The sequence below is a fragment of the Vigna angularis genome, chromosome 10 (genome assembly GCF_016808095.1).
Source record: "Vigna angularis cultivar LongXiaoDou No.4 chromosome 10, ASM1680809v1, whole genome shotgun sequence".
In the NCBI taxonomy this organism is placed as follows: domain Eukaryota; kingdom Viridiplantae; phylum Streptophyta; class Magnoliopsida; order Fabales; family Fabaceae; genus Vigna; species Vigna angularis.
Window position 1 is genome coordinate 283245 of NC_068979.1, and position 18645 is coordinate 301889.

Sequence of the window (18645 nt, forward strand, 5' to 3'; positions counted from 1 at the left end):
CCTCTCCAATTGGAGAACGTAAATCTAATGTTTTCAAAACAAATGAAGGACTTTCGAAAAAAAACAATTAAAGTAATTGACATATCGAATGTAATTTGAAAATACAAATTCGCTTAATATCACTGTAATCTCCTCTTAAAAGTTACAAATTAAAAATAATTTCCAGAAAAAATCTAACAACACTTTCTTTTAACTTTTAAAAGTAAATTTTAAAAATATTTAATTATAAAAAAAAACCTGATTAGATTAACTTTGATACATTAGATATTGTCTGTTTCATTGCATTTTGAAAACTAACGGATTATCCATTAACATTTCTTAGAATTAAAGAGATGAATTTGATCCAATTCATTTTTCTATATTTTTGTTGGATAGATTTGATAAATAAACTAAATGAATGATAAATAAATGGATTATTTTCTTATCCTATGAGGCCTCCAATATCCAGGGCTGGCACAAGTTGTTGGTCGGACAAAACCTTCTGCTGAAAGGAACAAGATGAGAGATACAATTCTCTTGACTCTTAACATGGGCTAGTAAGACTATAACCGAAATGTCACTAAAAGAAGCACCAACTAGCAATCATAATAGCAAGTTTCCTAGTTTATATTGATTAAAATCAAAACATAAAACAAAAACAGTAGATTTTAACAAAGAGTAGAAGTACTTCCATTATAATTTGACAGAAAACACTGAATTTGCATTGAAATTACCAAGTATGAAAACCAGATTAGAAAACATCAATCCCATAATCCATGATTGTCAAACATGGAATAAAAGTAATTGCATAATTGTCATGGTACTTTTAAAAAGTATTAACACCGCGAAAAAGCAACAGCTATTTGATGTCACCATCCTAGAGAAAAATACCACATAAATTCTCAGAAGTTCCAAGTTGGTACTGTCAAAGAATGGCACAAGCTAGCTTGGCACAACGACCTTCAGCTTTCTTGTGAAGTTCCTCGTGGGCCTTCTCATGATTTTCTCTTAGTCTACTTATTTCTTCATCTGATCTTGTTTGAGCTAACATTGCCTTCTCCTCAGCCTTAAGTCTTGCAGCTTGCTCTTCATCTAACTGTTGCTTAAGCTTCATAGTTGCCTCACTCAATTTTGATTCAACCTGAAAATGCATATAATTAATCCAAAACAAAAATATTAAGGGTAACGCTCCACTTATTATGTCAATACTGTATTCAGTGCTTTGCCACGTGTACTCGTGGGAGTCACGACCTTCTTCTAGAGTGTAAGCCCAGAGCACTCAAAATTAAAAAGCATTAGAATAATGGCACGGCCACATGCAAGCTGAAAATTATCTAGCCAAACGTATACTCTTTCCCATACTCTGATCATGGACATAAATTAGCTTATGGTGGTATCTTTAGGAATTAAAGTGTAGAAATTAAAATGATTTAAAAAAAGTTCACTCAACATAACACTTTTTTTTGCTTATAGTTGAGTCAGTATGGAGTATCTATTCCTTCTGGGAACACACAAAGAAAAATAAGATTATCCCATATTACTTAATTTATGAAATTAAAAGAGATTTAACCAATATTAGATCCTATGCCAAAACACCAATAATATTTATCAGAATGATAAACTATTCAATGAGTTTAAATACCGAGTAAATGCTGATTTTATTCAACCAAGTTGCTTATTAAGCACTACACTGCAAAACATATGCAAAGCTGCTATAAAAAAATCATTAAAATATAAGAGTCACATCATTTAACTTAAAAAAAAGGTTAAATGACATCAAGTTAATTAAAATGGCTAATATAAAAAGTCATGGACGTAAAGAGCACCATCTCTGTAATTCGCTTTAATTGATCATCACATGTTTGCTGCATTTGCTTTTCAAACTCTGATATTGCATCTTTAGAATATTCTTCTTTTAAAGAATCAACCTTTCTTTGTTCCTTATGCAGCTCCATTGCTCGCTTCTGCAGTCAAATGAATGAAATGATGAATTAACTGATATCATGTATGCTTTCCAAGATTTGATGTTCACAAAAGCTTCACCTTCAGTTCTGTAAACAACTCATCTGTATAAGGTCGTCCACCATTTCGTGATAGAACAATGTTTACAAAATAGAGAAGTTCTTGAACTTGTCCAGAACGTTTCCCTTCATCCTTAGTCTTGTTATCAAAAAGTACAACACGATTCTCACACAGATCAAGAATTTCCTAAAGTGCAGTTAAATTCAATATTTAAGTTGAAGATCAACAAAACTAAGAATTTCCCATTTGAGATTCGGCAGATGGACTTTCCTATAATCCAAGATATATTCAGCCAGGAAAAAAGAGTATCATGCCACTAAAAGAAGCAGAAAATAATACTTTTATTAGCCGGAATTTGTTGACAATTACAAATTTTAATGAGTTTCACATCAATCAAGACAGATTTAATAAATAAGAAATAAAACCACCAAAGTTAGAGTCTCGCTGACATTTTTTACAAGAGTTAATCCAACATGAAAACAAGGCAAGTGAAGCACTTTTAAGAATTCTGCTACTCGGTTATTTATATCTTTTCTTACAAGATATACCAATAAGAAAGTTCACAACATATACAATCAATTCCATATAAGATATTTGCAAAGCATGATACAAGAGCAGATGAGAAAAACAAGCCATTGCACCAATATTTCTGCATGTACAAGTTTTAATCTCCAAATGGCATCAGATGGGTGTTTAGACCTGTTTATTTGTGAATTTCATAAGAAAAAAAGTGTTTTAATTAAAAAATGTTTAATTTACTCATTATTAGATATGTTTTAGTAGATGAAAAATTAAAATCTTAAAATAAAACCAGTTTTATTACTTTTCTAATAAGTTAAGAAAGCATCTTCTAGAAGGGAAAACTCAAAAAAGGCTATGGAATAAATGTGTGCTTTTTAAAGCATATCCAAACATGCATAAAGATATATTCACCAGGAAAATGAGTTAAAAAATACATTCTAAAGGTTTAGGTAATCACTTACTGAGGGGCATGAACAAATTGGATGTACCAGCCAAAAAAAAATTATGTACACACTTTCAAAATTGACAATATATATTTAAAATTTCAGCAAAGACTAAATGTATTTATCAAAGTTTTGACCTAAAGGTATAATACGTTGAAAGATTGATAAGCCCGTTTTTCAATTTAAACAGCCACAGGGTTAAAAATCCAATGAATACAAGAAAAAAAAAAGACTTTAATCTAGATTGCAATGCTCAAAGAAAAACCTCTAAAGCCTTTGGAGGTTCGAGACCTAAATAATCCCCCAAGCTCTCTTTGCTTTCTTCCAAGTCATCTCCTCCGGTGAAGACCACAATCATGTAATCTACAATTTTGCTTCCAAATAATGACTGCAAGGTCCTTAGAGCAGTTTCTTGTTCCTCAGTAAAGCGTGTTCTAACCGAGAACACCAAAATGACAGCATGTATCCCATCCTTAGCCAAATCAATGCATTTGACAATTTCCTTTCGAACATAATCAGATCCAGAAGACAAATCAAATAATCCTGTGAAACTTTGTAAGTCAGATGAATGTAACAAAAGCTTCCAAGAAACAAAGAACATAGATAAACACTCTAATAGAATTTCTATTTAATATTGAATAATTCACTATTTTATTGATAATAGAAGGAAAAAAAAAAGGAAGGATAACAGTTATAGCCTACAAGTCTGAGAGAAATCTGTAGACTCCCACTAGCAATGATATTCTCCACATCCCTAATAAACTCTACCCTCTCTAAAACCAACTTTGCCCCTCCCACTAATTCTTGTTGGACCCCTGACCTTGGGAATTTGGGCCAACAAGAATACACTAAAAAGGGCTTAGGAGTGTGATTCTTATCAATACCAATTTCATTCTCAGTGGATGAATTCTCCATCTCCAAGGAAAACCATTTTGACCCCTAATAGAAAAATTCCCAAGTCTCCCTAACTTGTAGCATCTTGCATGTCCTCAAAGCAATAGGAAGGAAATTGTTCCTTGATTGCAGCAGTTGATTTGATTCCCACATAGTAGACTCCCACATCTGCCTTGTCCTCAAAGTAAAAGAAAGGAAATCATTCCTTGATAGCAGCAATTGATTCCCACATAGCTTCCTCTCACTGGCAGAGATCTCCAAAGAATAAGCCAACTTTAACCTTCAGTCCCTCACATAAATTGAGAAGCACACCAGCTACCATTTCGAAAGTTGACTATAAAGCCCCACGTATTAGTAAAACTCATTCCTAGAGCCCCAACAGACTACAAAGGCATAAAGTTGTGACTGGCAGCTCTATAGACTAAAGATTAGAATTTAGTACCCCTCCAAAAGTCCTTCAAATTTAAGGGATTTTGAACAAGAAAGCTCTTTGCGGTTGTTGAAGGGTCTACAATTTAAGATTTTTCATACCATCTCCTTCTCTTCCTCGGCCTCCTTCCCCTCCATGGCTATTATAGATTCAATATTTAGCACCTCTCCGTCCTAAACCAGTGAAACGAGTGTTGGCATAGATGACTTGGGCTATGGTCTCAAAGAAAACACAAATGATAGCAATTCCCATATAACATTGAATAATCCGCTATTTTATTGATAATAAAAGGGAAAAAACAGGGAAGGATAAGAGTCGTAGCCCCAAGTACAAGAAAAAGCTCTAGACTTAACAACAACACTACACTCTCTCTATACAACCATTTATTCTTACCTACGGGTGTATTGGGCCATAACCTAGGGGATTTGAGCCCACGGGAGTATGCTAATAGGGAATTAGGAGTATGATTCCTATCACAACCACACATGCTCCTGAATTAATATGTTATCATGCCTTTACCTGGGGTGTCAATAACATTAACACGCTGCCCGTTATCTAGTTCTGCTGTCCCCAATTCACATGTGATGGATACACCAGAAGAGCTTGCCCTTGAATTGAAGACCTTCCTTCCGAGAATGGTATTACCCGTTGCACTCTTGCCATCACCAGTTCGCCCAACTAAAACTACTGTCCGAACCTCATTAGATGAGGAAGAAGTGAGCTCCAAATCATCAATAGAACCCATCGTTAACCGAGTTCACTGAAATAGAAATTGAAAAAAAAAAGCATAATGAAAACGAAAACGAGTAGAGTGGAGTAGAGAGTATCTTTGCTTGATTGTATCTTACAGTAATTTGCTCAGCACGTCCAAAAAATTAAGAATGACGTTTCTCTTCTCTCCAAGTATTAAAAGGCAAACATAAATTAAAGAGAAATTTTAGTCCGTAAATAATTTTTCTTCTTCACCATTCTAAATTTTTAAACCAAAACCATTATTCCCTTTGATCAAAACAGGACTGTAGTATAAACAAGGGCTATAGTAATGTAAATGATGAAACACTGAAAGTTAGAACAGTTGAACTATAGAATCATGCTCACGAAGGAAAAAGAAAGATAAAAAAATACAGTAATCAGCCATAACAGGATGTTGAGCTGCACTTTCTAACCTGCCTTTCTTGCAAACAACGCAATCTCCAGATACAGAATTCTGGAGAATTTTAACAGGTATATTTATAGATTTATCTTTTCGAAATTTATTTATTTTTTCAATTTTATTATTTAGTAACTATCTTTTTAAATTTAAATTATTATTTATAAGAAAAAATATTTTTTAATAATTATGATTATGTAATAAAAATTTATACAAAATATTTATTTTTATAATTTTATCAATATATATAAAATTTTATTACATGTGAAACTGAGTGTAATGTATACAAAAAATATAGATTATTTTGATTTTATTCTATATATAAGATATTAGATAAGTTTAAATAAATATAAAATTGTGTATTTAAATAAAAATCAAGTTTTAAAAAAATAATAAAAAGATATTATTGGTTTGGGCTGGATAGTTAAAGATGAAAGATACATGGTTATTGGGAGAATAATGTTACGATATAACGAATTATCATAATTTCACGTAATTTAGTAATTAAAGTTGTTAAGGTTTAGTTAAAGATTTTGCTCTTGAGTTAGTTTTTTAATTAATTTTTTTTTTTTTCAATAACAGAATGATTTTAGTTTTGGAAGGAAGAATTGGATGACTATCCAACAAACCAAGTTACTCACAGGGTCACAGTTGGTAAGAAATTTTCAATTGTTCAGTTAAGATATGCATGGATATCCTCGATACGAATGCATTAATTAATATTCTATTCTTCTGTACCATATCATTGGTCTCAGCCCTCCCTTTGGTCATAACCTAGCATTGGCTAATAATTTCAATGTCACTCCTATTTTCTTTGTATATTATTTGGATTGTACACATAAAAACAGAACCCCTACTTCTTTTTCTCATCTCTCTGCCTGAGACAATTTTCCTCCCCTTACGGCCTTTTTCCAAGCATACTCTCATTAGCTTTACTACTTGCCCCTTCTTTACTTCCTTTCATATGTTTCATAAAAGGTTTCTCACCCACCTTGCCTTTTGTGCTCAATAGGCTCGCCTTACGTAAGGCCTTGTTCTTTTCTTATAACAATAAGGAAAATATCTCTTTAACTGTAATGGCTTATCCATCAATTCCTCCAACGTGCCCGTGCATATAATTTTAGTTCAGCTTGGATTTCTTCCTTTAGTCCATTAATAAAGATTCCTTTAAACATAATTCGTTCCTCCTTCAATGGGGCATATTGCCTTACACACTATTATGTCTCATTACTGAGCTGGTTTGTCTGATACTCAGCAACGGGCCAAACAGGTTTTGCACCAAACCCGGTTGAACTTCTAATCAGGGCATCTTTGAATTTCTCCCATTTAAGTTCTTGACTCTGTTCTTCCCACCACAGGTACCAACTCAACGCCTTATCCTTCAGGGCTATAACCACGACGTTCAACTTCTCTTCCTCTCGCACCATATTCAATTTGAAATACCTTTTCGCTCTAACAATCCACCTATATGCGTCGTCTCCCCTGAAAATGGAATCTTCAACTTGCGACCACCGAAATCTCTTGACGACTCGCGACTATTGCTTTGCGTGGTGGAGAGCGATCTGTCTCCACTCTCGACTTCCCTGTCTCTGTCGTCGTTCACGTTCCTCCTCCTATGCGACCTTCGTTAGTACGACTGGCCTCTATGAGACTTACTTCTCGAGATGATTAAATGCTTTGAATCTTCTAACTGTTGTTTGAGGTCCTCCATGCGCTTCTCCTACATCAGAGAGTGTTACTTATACAATGACACTTAAACAAGACCACAAATGCAAGGGTCCTAATTACCCTAATCTCTCTTATTATATAAAGATACGGCGGCGACAACGATACGGCGGCAATTGGAACCAGAGTGGTAGAAGAAGCAGAGGTCGCCGAGGGACATGGATTTGAGGTATTTCTGGGCCTGCCTGTTCTTTGTCCCATCCCAATTGCTTAAGCCTCCGTTCGCCGCCTGGTCCTCCTACGACCACTCCGACGGTTCCGTTTTCAAAAGATACCTCTGCTTCTTCTCTTTCTCTTTCTCTTTCTCTCTCTTTCCCACCTCTCTCTTCTCACCTTTGTTTCTCACTGATATATATATTTTGAAGCAAATAAAAAATATAGATGCTAGTATTAAATTTAATAAAATATTAATCTTAATCATGATAAATATTTTAGGCATATTAAAAGAAAATTAAATTTAATTAAACATGAGTGATTTTTATTTTATTTTCTTATTAGATAGATATTAATAAAATAAACAGAAGTTCTATAAAAAAATATATAAAATTGCATTAATTTTTTTCTGTAAATTTATATAATTTTATGCATTAATATAATTTTATGAATTAATAAAAATATAAAAATTAAGTTCTATAATTTTTTTCTCTCAATTCTCATTATTACTAACACCCATTGATCAGACATTATCCCTCGCCTTCAATTTTGAACTTAATAGCTAGCCACAAAAAAAGAAGAAGCTCCTTTACCATTTAAAAATGATAAACCAGGGTATGATTTTTTAGGTTAAATGAAAGTGTTTATGATATTAGTTTTTAATTTATGATATTTAAATCATGTAGTTCATTTTAGATAAGAGCATGACACATTTCATATTGACCTTTTTTTAATCTATCATAGCATGTCCATATGATAATGGTTTCAAGTTTGTCTAAAATTACAATCCTAAGTTTGTTAAAAAAAAAATCAAGAAAGTGAGTGAGTATAAACTAATCAAATAAAAAAAGTTGACATATGATACGGCTCCTAGTACTTAATTCAGAGCTTTTCTGGTGGTCTGTCTGTATCTCATCTGGCCTGTTGAGTGTTTTTATCAGACTAAAGGGAGATTCAAGTAATCACTGATTAACAGTACACTTTCTGGCTGGGTGTTGCCAAACCAACACTGCAAGCAACGCAAAATATACTTAAAATGAGTTAAAACCAGAGAGGTAACTTAATCTTCATGGATTTGAGTCAAATTGAATTGGGTTTAAAAAAAATGTAATTTTTTATATAGGTTAATTTTTATTCTGGTTTACTTAAAATTTAACTCATCATTCACTTAGTTTAATTTAATTATTTATTATTTTGTGTTTCAATATTATTAGTTAATATTTTTTTAATGTATTATAAATGAGATAAAAAATAAAATATTTCAATATAATAAAATATTATAGATTTATCCATTTGAGATTCTAATATTATGAATAGATAAGTGATACCAAAATCATCAATATTATAAATTTATTTATTCGCATTTTGAACTTGTTTTTAGATTATATTTTAGTTGTATGTTATTATTTATTTTTAGTTTTGAATTGTTTTTGTAATTTAACATGGTAAAATTTATTTAGATTTGAATTAAAAAGAATTGTAATTTTTTTATTAAAAAAAATAAACCAGTGAATCAACTCATTTAACCACAAACTCATAGTGGATCAGATATATTCAAATTTTTTCGACTAATAAATTGGGTTAGATTGACTCACTAAATAACAAACAATTAGTGATTCGTTTTCACAACACTGTTATTTTCGTTATATTGAAAAATCAAAGGGTAAAATTTATTCCATTAATTAGATTTATTTTCTTAGTTTATATAGTTTTTATCATCTCATAATCACATTTTCCAATTCCTGTGACTGCATGCAGTTCTTTATGATTATGAATCTGGATTTCAGACACATTCATTGCTGTAAAGAATCAGGTTTGGACAAAAAGCAGACTAATTAATTGAACCAAGCAATTAGATAATGGAGATTGGAGAAGAAACGCGTGCAAGAACCCAACTTATAATTCAACGTTTACAAGAGGCGCCACTACCATGATTCACTCACTATTAAGACGCCCTTAGCTGAAGCATCAACGATTAGTGCACTCAATCTCACCTCTCACTTTAACTTTCTTACACACAAAAATGGATTTAGTTAACCTCTGAGTATATGATTCAAATCATGTTTGTTGATGTAATTTTATATTTTAAAAGGACGTGAGCTTGCTTATTGTACAATGGACAGACCAACTTTGCCCTCCTTTGAAGGCTAAATTCTCCTTTAACAAGTCAGAAAACAATGTATTCCTGATTAGTTCTGCTTTGCTTTGGCCAAAGGAATAAAGTAATATGGCTATTACCAATTGCAAGACCCACCCACATGCTCAATTTTATATAATAGTCCAAAAATATTCTGATTCATAAAAGGAAATAGACAAGGACATGACAGAATGATAGAGGCTTCCTCATATACGAAACCATAACATCCTGTACAGAAAAAGGGAAAGAAAGCCATTGGAATCAGAATGTCCTATAGTATATGTGCAACACATAAGCTTCAACAAAGCAAAGCAATCAAGAGATCGCATACACTAAACATGTTGGCACCACCAATTGATTGCTATGTTACCAAGCTTTAGCTTTCTGGTTCCCCGGTCAAATAAACTATTTCCTATGCTTAAATTCCTCTTCCCCACTCCACCAACCTCTTGCTTTACTCTCCCACTAACGCTCCTCCCTCCATTGTCATATACAGCCACCTTCTATTAGCTTCCATTCCTGCTACCAAAAAACTATCATTCATATTCACGAGGTCCTACTCAGTACTCCTTTCAATGGACACTTCTGGCCAACAATCTACAAAACAGCTAAAAGAACACCTCCAACATCACCAAGAGCCTTTTTCGTTGCAGAGTTACCTCATCGAAAGAAGTTACATGTTCAACAACAACCTCAGCTATGAGAGTACCAACATTCACCACCTTTCTTCAGCCAAGAATCTGAAATCGTCCATCAAGTATGATTTACACAAGATAAGGAAACGGCTATTACATGCTACAGGGATACTGAGATCACTACTATTCAAGTTCATTCCCACAGAAGACAGCCAGTTCTCAAACTGGGTAGAAGAGGACAACAATGATCTGTATTATGTGCATGAATATTTAACAGCACACACTCAGCCAACTCAACAAACAAGTTCACTGAAAACATTGGCTATGTCTCATCATTTTACTAAAAACGATGCTCCTCACCACAAGGTTTTGCCGGCGAATATGTTTCAGACATTCACACTCCCCAAATTAAAAAGATCAGAGGTAAGCAATCGATTCTTTTTACTCGATCGCGTTTTATATATTATATACATGCAAGCACAATTCCATTACCGTCTTTAAGCAAACTCGCTCATTAAGCTAACAGGTTGACGCAGGAACCGAACCATATTGGATAAGGTCAAAGGAGAATAGCCAGCAGTGTAGTAGAGGACCAAAATGGAAAGCATCATTACCAAATGCAGGTTGGACACTTTCACTAAAACCAGAAGGGGAGAACAGTATTAGCACGTATGCATTGATTTTAATTTTTAACTTGCATTATTTGGGTTGTGATGGAACAGTGTGCCACTTAAAAAGTTCAGATGAGCAGGTAACAGCTGTTCCAACTTTGTCCCAGAAACTTGTTAGAGACTATGTAAGAAAGCTAGCGGCGAGCTCAAATATTTTGAAATTGAGACGTGCAAAAAAAGACAAACTACAGGAGATGGTTGAGACGGCTTCTTTGTGCGGAAGAATCAGAAGGAGCCTGGCAAAGAGGGAGCAGCTACGGTTTGACCGTGTAGAAAAAGACAAAGGGTTTCATGAAAATGAAGGTAAAAGTGTGTCAAGCAAAGCAGTTGCAGAAGCTGAGGGGTTTCAGAGTATCATACACGAGCATTTTAACGTGTTGGAGAAACAATACAGAGAAGCTAAAAGGATCAGGCACCTGCTGCATGCAGAGTCCTGTGTGATATCAGAAGAGTGGAAAAGCTTCCAAATCTTAAATTTGGAGATATGCATGGAGATAGGAGATTCAATCACGGATGACATTGTAAGCGAAATAATTGATTTCTTTTAACAACGCCATGCCCATGTTCACTGGAACTGTACTTTGCTTGGTTTACTTTTAGCATCACTGTTGAATGTATAAACATTGAGATATTAAGGATTGCCCTGTTGCTGGAAATTCACGTTGCAGAATTTAGTTCAAATTACGATATCTTTGATGGGTCAACACTAAAATAGAAGGAAACACATCACTAATAGAATAAAAGCACTAAGAAGACGTGAGTGGAATAAGAAACTGACACTCAACATTAAAAGACAAATAAGCATAAATAGATTGTTCTTGTTAACTCTTATTTTCGAGAAGATTAGAAAATCATTTATTTTTTTCCTAAACCAGAGATTGGACTGATGCCTTACCATTGATTAAAACTCCTAAAAATAGCATGTGATTAATTGGATAAAGGTTGAACTGTGATTCACTGTCATAATCGAAAATCTGAACGGTACATTTGTAAGGTTGAAGGGGAAAATGACAAAAGGAGGCACCAGGTGGCAGCATAAGAAAGAGGATGTTATCCGTATCCCATAAATAAATAAATAATACGAGGACAGCGTGTGATGTCGTGTCCCACAAAATCCAAAGAAGAGAACAGAGCATGCTGGAAGTGAAAGTGTGGGGTCGCCTCGTCTTTCGCTTTCAAGTAGTCACTCAACTTCTCCAGACTTCTGGAATGAACTTCGGCATCGCTCAAAATCACAACAACTCACAAATGTCTACTCACAGAAACACAGAAGAAACACAGAAACACAGAGCATCTTCGTCTCTTCCATTCCAATGGCAGTGCCAATGGCAACTCTTTCTGCTCTTTCCTCCACTGCTCTTCTCAACGCCAACACAACCATAAACACCAGCAGCAGGACCATCTGCACTTTCCCACTACATTCCAACACCCACACCCGTCTCTCTTTTTCTTTCTGCTCCAAACGCACTTCCTTCACCAGCGCCGGCTCCTCCGTCAAAGACGACCAACAAACTGACTCCTCCTCTACTACCATGGTTTCCGTTGCTCCTGAAAACGACGTGGACCATGATTCTGGTTCTTTGTCTGATTCGGATGCCGGTTCTGACACCCAACAGGAAATGGACTGGAAGACCGACGAGGAGTTTAAGAAGTTCATGGGCAACCCTTCCATCGAGGCCGCCATAAAGCTTGAGAAGAAGAGAGCTGATAGAAAGCTCAAGCAACTTGACAGGGAAACCACCAACTCTAACCCCCTTTTGGGCCTTTTCAACACCTTAGTTCGTGACAACCTGCTCAGGGAAAAGGAGATGCTGCAAAAGGCCGAGGAAACTTTCAAGGCTCTTGATCTTAACCAGGTCACCTTATCATTCGCTAATTCGTATTCATTTCATTTGTTTTTTTTTAAAACGAATCGATAGTACTATGTTATGCTACTACCTGCACATGAATGATGAGTACCTACTCGTTATATTTAGTTTACTTTGGCTTTATGCAGTTAAAGAGTTGCTTTGGGTTTGACACCTTCTTTGCAACCGATGTTCGAAGATTTGGAGATGGAGGCATTTTCATTGGCAATTTAAGGAAACCCATCGATGAGGTCATTCCCAAGTTAGAGAAAAAGCTCTCCGATGCAGCAGGACGAGATGTCGTCGTCTGGTTCATGGAAGAAAAAGCAAATGACATTACCAAACAGGTAAGTACTATCCCATCGTTTGTTTAAATATTTTTAAATTCTTGGTTTCTTTGCGAGTTTTGCAATCTAGAGCGTGGACCGACACTGTTACGTGGTGTTAGACATGCTTTAATTGCTAAAGTACTCGATGGATCACTTCAATCCTGTAAATTAAGGAATGAAGGAAACTTCTGAGGAAAATACTTAGACCTTACAGTGCTCTGAATCATTAATTTGACACTTCTTTTCAGTTAATTGCGCACATCACCCGCTCATGTCACTAACAATCGATTCCTTCCATGCATTAATGTGACAATCTATGCTCCTTTACTATCATCATCGTTCTGGCTTTGTATGTTGTTTTTTTTTTCACTTGCTCGGATCATAAAGAAAATGCTGTAAAGATGCTTTGCTAGAGGGCCAATTGATAAAAGTCATGGTATTGTTTCAGGCTTGTGTTGTACAACCCAAAGCAGAAATGGATCTCCAATTTGAGTCAACTAAGCTGAGTACTCCTTTGGGCTATTCTAGTGCAATTTTATTAGCTGTTACTACCTTTGGAACAGTTGCTCTGATGAGTGGCTTCTTCCTTAAACCTGATGCTACAGTCGATGACTATCTGGCTAATGTTGTGCCTCTATTTGGTGGCTTCTTATTTATTCTGGGAGTTTCAGAGGTATGTTATATTTCAGAATTTCCACTAAACGTGGTTGTTTATTCCACATTTCATCATGTTCTGATTACGACTTACTATTCCCTTACTGATAATCCTCTAATTGATAAGTAGCTTGTTTATCTTCTTACAAGCAAGAAACTCACACATAAAGCCTAAAGAAAATTTGAAATAGTTTTATTGCCACATGGCGTTGTTGTTTACTGGATAGACAGTATTATCTGCAAGGGACGTTGTGACAGTAGCTCATCAGTTTCCTCTTTTTGATGATTTCAGTGGTTAAACAGACAATCTCCAACACCAGATTGATACATTGGTTTATTCATGTATATTATATTATGTTGGAGATTTTACCTGGCCACTTTTTTTTTAACTGTATTGCATGCATGATAGCCATCTTTGACATTCAATTTGTTTCCTGGCTGACTGATTGTATTTTTCTTCATTATGCAGATAACTACCAGGGTAACAGCAGCCCGTTATGGTGTTAAGCTTAGCCCTTCCTTCCTGGTGCCATCAAATTGGACTGGCTGCTTGGGAGTGATAAACAATTATGAATCTCTACTCCCAAACAAGAAAGCTCTTTTTGACATTCCTGTAGCCCGTACTGCTAGTGCATATTTAACTTCATTACTGCTTGCTATTGCTGCGTTTGTGGCTGATGGAAGCTTTAATGGGGGTGATAATGCATTGTGAGTGCTGCATATGTTATCTTCTCTAGAAGCGCAGCTATCTCTTTACTATTAATTCTTTTTCTTTGGTCAAGAAAAGGAAAGGAAACATAAATTTAAGTGAACATAATTTGTCAGAACCATAAACTTATGATCTACGCAATAGGCCTATCATGCATGGACAAGAAATACATGTTTTGAAAAATGAATTAGAGTATATAAGTTGAAAATGGTATTAGTCATCGCCAAAAAAATTTAATAAGCCTTTACAAAGATATATTGGGGTTGTAGAATTGGCCACAGAAGTTTTATACATTAAAATGTACAACAATAAAGCAAGAACAACAGAAATCGTTGTCTGATATTGGCCATGTAAGCTGCTAACATGCTTGGCGAACATTACTTCTCATGATTATAGCTTACTGTTTATTTCAGGTACATACGGCCTCAATTTTTCTATAACAACCCTTTGCTTTCTTTCATCCAATACGTTATTGGACCTTACACAGACGATCTTGGAAATGTACTACCTTATGCCGTGGAAGGTGTTGGAGTTCCTGTTGATCCGCTTTCATTTGCTGGGCTTTTAGGTGGGTTTGTTGAGATTTCTATCATTATACCTCCGTTTTGACAATAAACAGTGCAACTCTACATTCTTTACAACCTAAGATCTAAAATTTATATAATGTCCAGGCTAAATGGCATTTGTTAAAATTACTTAAGGTCATGAATATGGTACATTGGATGGTTAATGAATTTCTTTTTCTTGGGAAAATAGCAATTATTTGTAATCTTACTATATATCTGCATTAGATGACCACCATTGTCTTTTTTACAAGTTTTGCCGTGACAAATTTGAGCCCTTGTGTTGGCTCGAAGTTACAGTTGAATCAATGGCTAGACAATTTGAATTTGATGGTTATGCAGGGATGGTGGTGACTTCTTTGAACTTGTTGCCATGTGGGAGGCTAGAAGGAGGACGCATTGCTCAAGCCATGTTTGGAAGAAACACTGCTACTCTCTTATCTTTTGCCACTTCATTGTTACTCGGTATTGGTGGCCTCAGTGGCAGTGTTCTGTGCCTGGCATGGGGATTGTTTGCAACCTTCTTTCGGGGTGGAGAGGAAATACCCGCAAAAGACGAAATCACCCCTCTAGGAGAAAGCAGATACGCTTGGGGCGTCATCCTTGGCCTCATCTGTTTCCTCACACTTTTCCCCAATGGCGGCGGCACATTCTCCTCATCATTCCTCAGTGGTCCATTTTTCAGGGGTGACATGTAAATGTAATAATTTTATGTAGGTATACGAAATTATGTAGTCTGATCTTCGTTCAACATATTCTCCAGAATATAGAACTGTGTTTCTTTGTCGTGTAATCATAATCAAGAATTCAAGATGGCTAATTGTAATTATAGCTGCCATTTAAACGTTGAATTGCAAATCACGAGCTCCCAAAAATCACTTCTACTCCTAATTCTTCTTATTACATTGATGAAAGATTAAATTTTGTTTGAATAATAATAAAGTATGGTACAAGGAGAAAGTTTTGTACAAGAAATGCTTTACTTCAAACATACTCACTCAAGTATATATATATATATATAAATAGAAGGACAATCACGACAGTGTTGTCGTTGTTATTGTTAGAGTATAGGGGTGAAGTTAATTATGTCATTCTCTGCAGTGACGGTTAAATCTGGTGGTGTCCCATTATTTGGTTCTCTTACCCTTAATTCTGACCTTCCTGCATACCCGATCATCCTCTGCACTCACCACGCTTCATTTCCTAGTCAACGCGTCTCCAACTTCTCTCTATTTAAGGTTCGTTTTTCATCGATTCCATTTTCCTCTCCGTTCTGTTCTTTGTGATCATAGTCCAATTTGTTTCAGAGTCGCAGGACTTTGGTCCATGATCCTCGCAAGTGGATGCATTCAAGGAGCGACGACGAGGACGACGAAAACGATGAGGATCGGAGTCTGGATCTACTGGTGAGGTTCGTTCAGAATGTCTTCAAGAAGGTGTCAAAGAGAACAAGGAAAGCAGTTCGATCCGTTCTCCCTTTCCCCATCTCCACCCATTTGGTTGGGCTACTTAATCTCTTCTTCTGCCAATTCTATCGCGATTCTGCAAGTCTGGATTTTTTTTTTGGGGGATGAAATTTAACATCTCTTTTAATACAGGTCGGGTTTTCTGTGAATGGGACGCTGTTGCTGACCTTCCTGTGGATTTTGAAGGCGTTTCTTCAGGTACCGTTTTCATTTATTTATGATGGGCATTAACATTGTTAAAATCATTACTGAATGCCATTTCTAGAATTTTGTTGTCTTCTAACTTTTTGGGTATTTAACGATGATTGATTGTGGACGACTGCATTCTTTTAGATATGGATTTTGACATTCTATACTTAGTTCAATCTGTTTAGCTAAGCTTTTTGTTACTGAGTAGAAAATGGTTCTACATAATTTTTAGGCTACTGCTGTCCAAAGCAGCATAGAACATGAGACTCGGTAACGATGGGATCCAGGTACAGAGGGGTTGTCCTAGTTCACGGGGTTCGTCTAGGCAGGGTCTTGTGCAGCCTTGTGCCCCTGTGGAAAGGGTGTTTCTGTGATTAAAATCAATGGCATGGTCTTAAAGTAACAAGGGATGCAAATGACTCGAGTTAAATGAACCGTGTCCTGTTTTGGAACAGTTTTCTTTCTAGGAAAAATGACTGGGCGCGTAGGTGGGACGCCTATGTTTCAGATATATCTTCAAAATTGATGTCTAAAATGTAGCAGTAGGTTATGCAGCAGTATTTGATTAAAAGGTTTAATTACTACTTGCATAATCTTTGTTTGAATTTCAACATCTAAAAACTACTAGTTTTAATTCATACACATGTTTTTAAACTGTTTTCGACTGTGCAAAGACTAAAACGAGCTAAAAGAAGTGTATGGATAAGTAGTAAAGCGAGTAATTTCTAAGTGTATAGATTAAAGCATAAAAAATGTTTAAGTACAAGGTCTGGTGTTTAAGTAATTAAACTTTGTTATAATCTTTGGGTGATGATTTTTCCAGTTGATATTCGGCATGGACCAAGGAGTGAAAAATAGATGCATTTCTTGTTGTGAACTCTTAAGCTTTTGGCTTTGCAGTATACTTAAACATTTAGGTACTGATGTATAATTCAACGCAGGTGTTATGCACGCTTGGAAGTGTAGTGTTTGTAAGCATCTTATTAATCCGTGGGATATGGTCTGGTGTTAGCTTTTTGCAAGAAAACCGACTCCAAAAAATGGATCAACTACATATGCGCAATGCTTGGAATAATGGTGCACAGCCCGTGACTTGAACAGTTCATCTACTCATTTTGACATGCACAAACAATTCACAAATAAGACTTTTTGCTACTCCTTATCAAGACGGGAAGTCGAACTATGGAAATAATACCGGAGAAAACTTTACACTGCTACTGGAAGCTTACGTTACTGCAATTCTTATTTGGCAAAGAATAAAGAACACAGGATGCTGCTGCGCAAGATTCCTTTTGAAATACTTGTCACTCGCTAACTTTATGAGCCCATTCATGATTCATATATTCACTGTTGTCATATTATAGCTGATATTGACTTACAGTTTAATTCTATGTAAACCATATCACTATTTGATGCATGTTATGAAATTGTTAGTGGTTAAATGGTTTAATAGGCACCTGGAAGGAGTTAGTTTTTCAGATTAATTAGCTGTTATGTAGTAAGATAACTGTTACTGTTTGAACATCTTTTTAATAATTGATCTCATTTAGTTCGTGATTTTTCTTGGCTAAATTTCCTATATTTCTGTAATTCTCTGAGTTGGTATTCATAGAATCACTACGTTTGCATCCATGTGGAACTCTTGATGCTGCACCTAAGGATGTTCCAAACACGTCTAATCTCTTGATTAAATCAGCTTAAAATGCCAGAATGTCATCCCTTCCAAATATGAAATATAAATGTAAGAACAATCGCATCACTATGAAAAAACATCCTCTTTATTAAATCCAAAGTCACAGATGATAAATATTTTGTCTACCTTGAAAAAATAGATGGTAAAGTCACAGGCACAAAAAATTCTATCATGCAGCTTAAGCATACTTTGGAATGTTATATGTGAAACATGTTAGAATCCAAAGAAATGTGATGCTTAAGTCATACTGATAGTGCCAGACAAACTTTCTTCACATGGAAGTCAGGTCACAATCAGTCATTCGGTATGAGCCTTGGCAAACTGTCAGATTTTAAGCATCAACTGCTTGCACTCAAGGTCTTCACAATTTTATGGGCAATAAGTGAATTTTAAGAACAGATATTACAGCTAAGTCAAGAAAGCAATGCTGAAAG

General features: G+C 35.4%; 4 protein-coding genes across 10 annotated transcripts; 3 read left to right on the forward strand and 1 right to left on the reverse strand.

The window, feature by feature from the left end:
- Window positions 1-678: 678 nt before the first annotated feature.
- On the reverse strand, window positions 679-5485 carry LOC108319918 (immune-associated nucleotide-binding protein 9). Of its 5 annotated transcripts, none has more exons than XM_017551224.2 (6): window positions 5457-5485; window positions 4810-5050; window positions 3232-3509; window positions 2023-2187; window positions 1806-1943; window positions 679-1120 (listed from the first exon to the last, which is right to left on the reverse strand). In XM_017551224.2, exons 2-6 carry the CDS (start codon window positions 5033-5035, stop codon window positions 905-907), a joined length of 1023 nt encoding a protein of 340 aa, XP_017406713.1. In that variant the 5' UTR covers window positions 5036-5050; window positions 5457-5485; the 3' UTR covers window positions 679-904. The 5 variants fall into 5 exon arrangements, with proteins under 5 accessions (XP_017406713.1, XP_052726046.1, XP_052726047.1 ...); XM_052870086.1 differs by having other exon boundaries at window positions 5416-5464; XM_052870087.1 differs by lacking the exon at window positions 5457-5485 and adding an exon at window positions 5139-5392 and having other exon boundaries at window positions 2023-2139.
- A 4207-nt stretch (window positions 5486-9692) lies between these two features.
- LOC128194340 (uncharacterized) lies at window positions 9693-11399 on the forward strand. The gene is made up of 3 exons (XM_052869780.1): window positions 9693-10513; window positions 10617-10713; window positions 10813-11399. Exons 1-3 carry the CDS (start codon window positions 10031-10033, stop codon window positions 11307-11309), a joined length of 1077 nt encoding a protein of 358 aa, XP_052725740.1. The 5' UTR covers window positions 9693-10030; the 3' UTR covers window positions 11310-11399.
- A 477-nt stretch (window positions 11400-11876) lies between these two features.
- On the forward strand, window positions 11877-16101 carry LOC108319915 (probable zinc metallopeptidase EGY3, chloroplastic). Of its 3 annotated transcripts, none has more exons than XM_052869756.1 (7): window positions 11877-12617; window positions 12758-12955; window positions 13386-13610; window positions 14061-14299; window positions 14714-14868; window positions 15206-15563; window positions 15965-16101. In XM_052869756.1, exons 1-6 carry the CDS (start codon window positions 12075-12077, stop codon window positions 15559-15561), a joined length of 1716 nt encoding a protein of 571 aa, XP_052725716.1. In that variant the 5' UTR covers window positions 11877-12074; the 3' UTR covers window positions 15562-15563; window positions 15965-16101. The 3 variants fall into 3 exon arrangements, with proteins under 3 accessions (XP_052725716.1, XP_052725717.1, XP_017406707.2); XM_052869757.1 differs by having other exon boundaries at window positions 15206-15576; window positions 15965-16095; XM_017551218.2 differs by lacking the exon at window positions 15965-16101 and having other exon boundaries at window positions 15206-15692.
- LOC108319926 (protein SHORT HYPOCOTYL IN WHITE LIGHT 1) lies at window positions 15845-18077 on the forward strand. Its single transcript, XM_017551244.2, has 4 exons — window positions 15845-16101; window positions 16171-16362; window positions 16462-16527; window positions 17460-18077. The coding sequence occupies exons 1-4, from the start codon at window positions 15949-15951 to the stop codon at window positions 17613-17615; spliced, it is 567 nt and encodes a 188-aa protein (XP_017406733.1). The 5' UTR covers window positions 15845-15948; the 3' UTR covers window positions 17616-18077.
- Window positions 18078-18645: the final 568 nt, after the last annotated feature.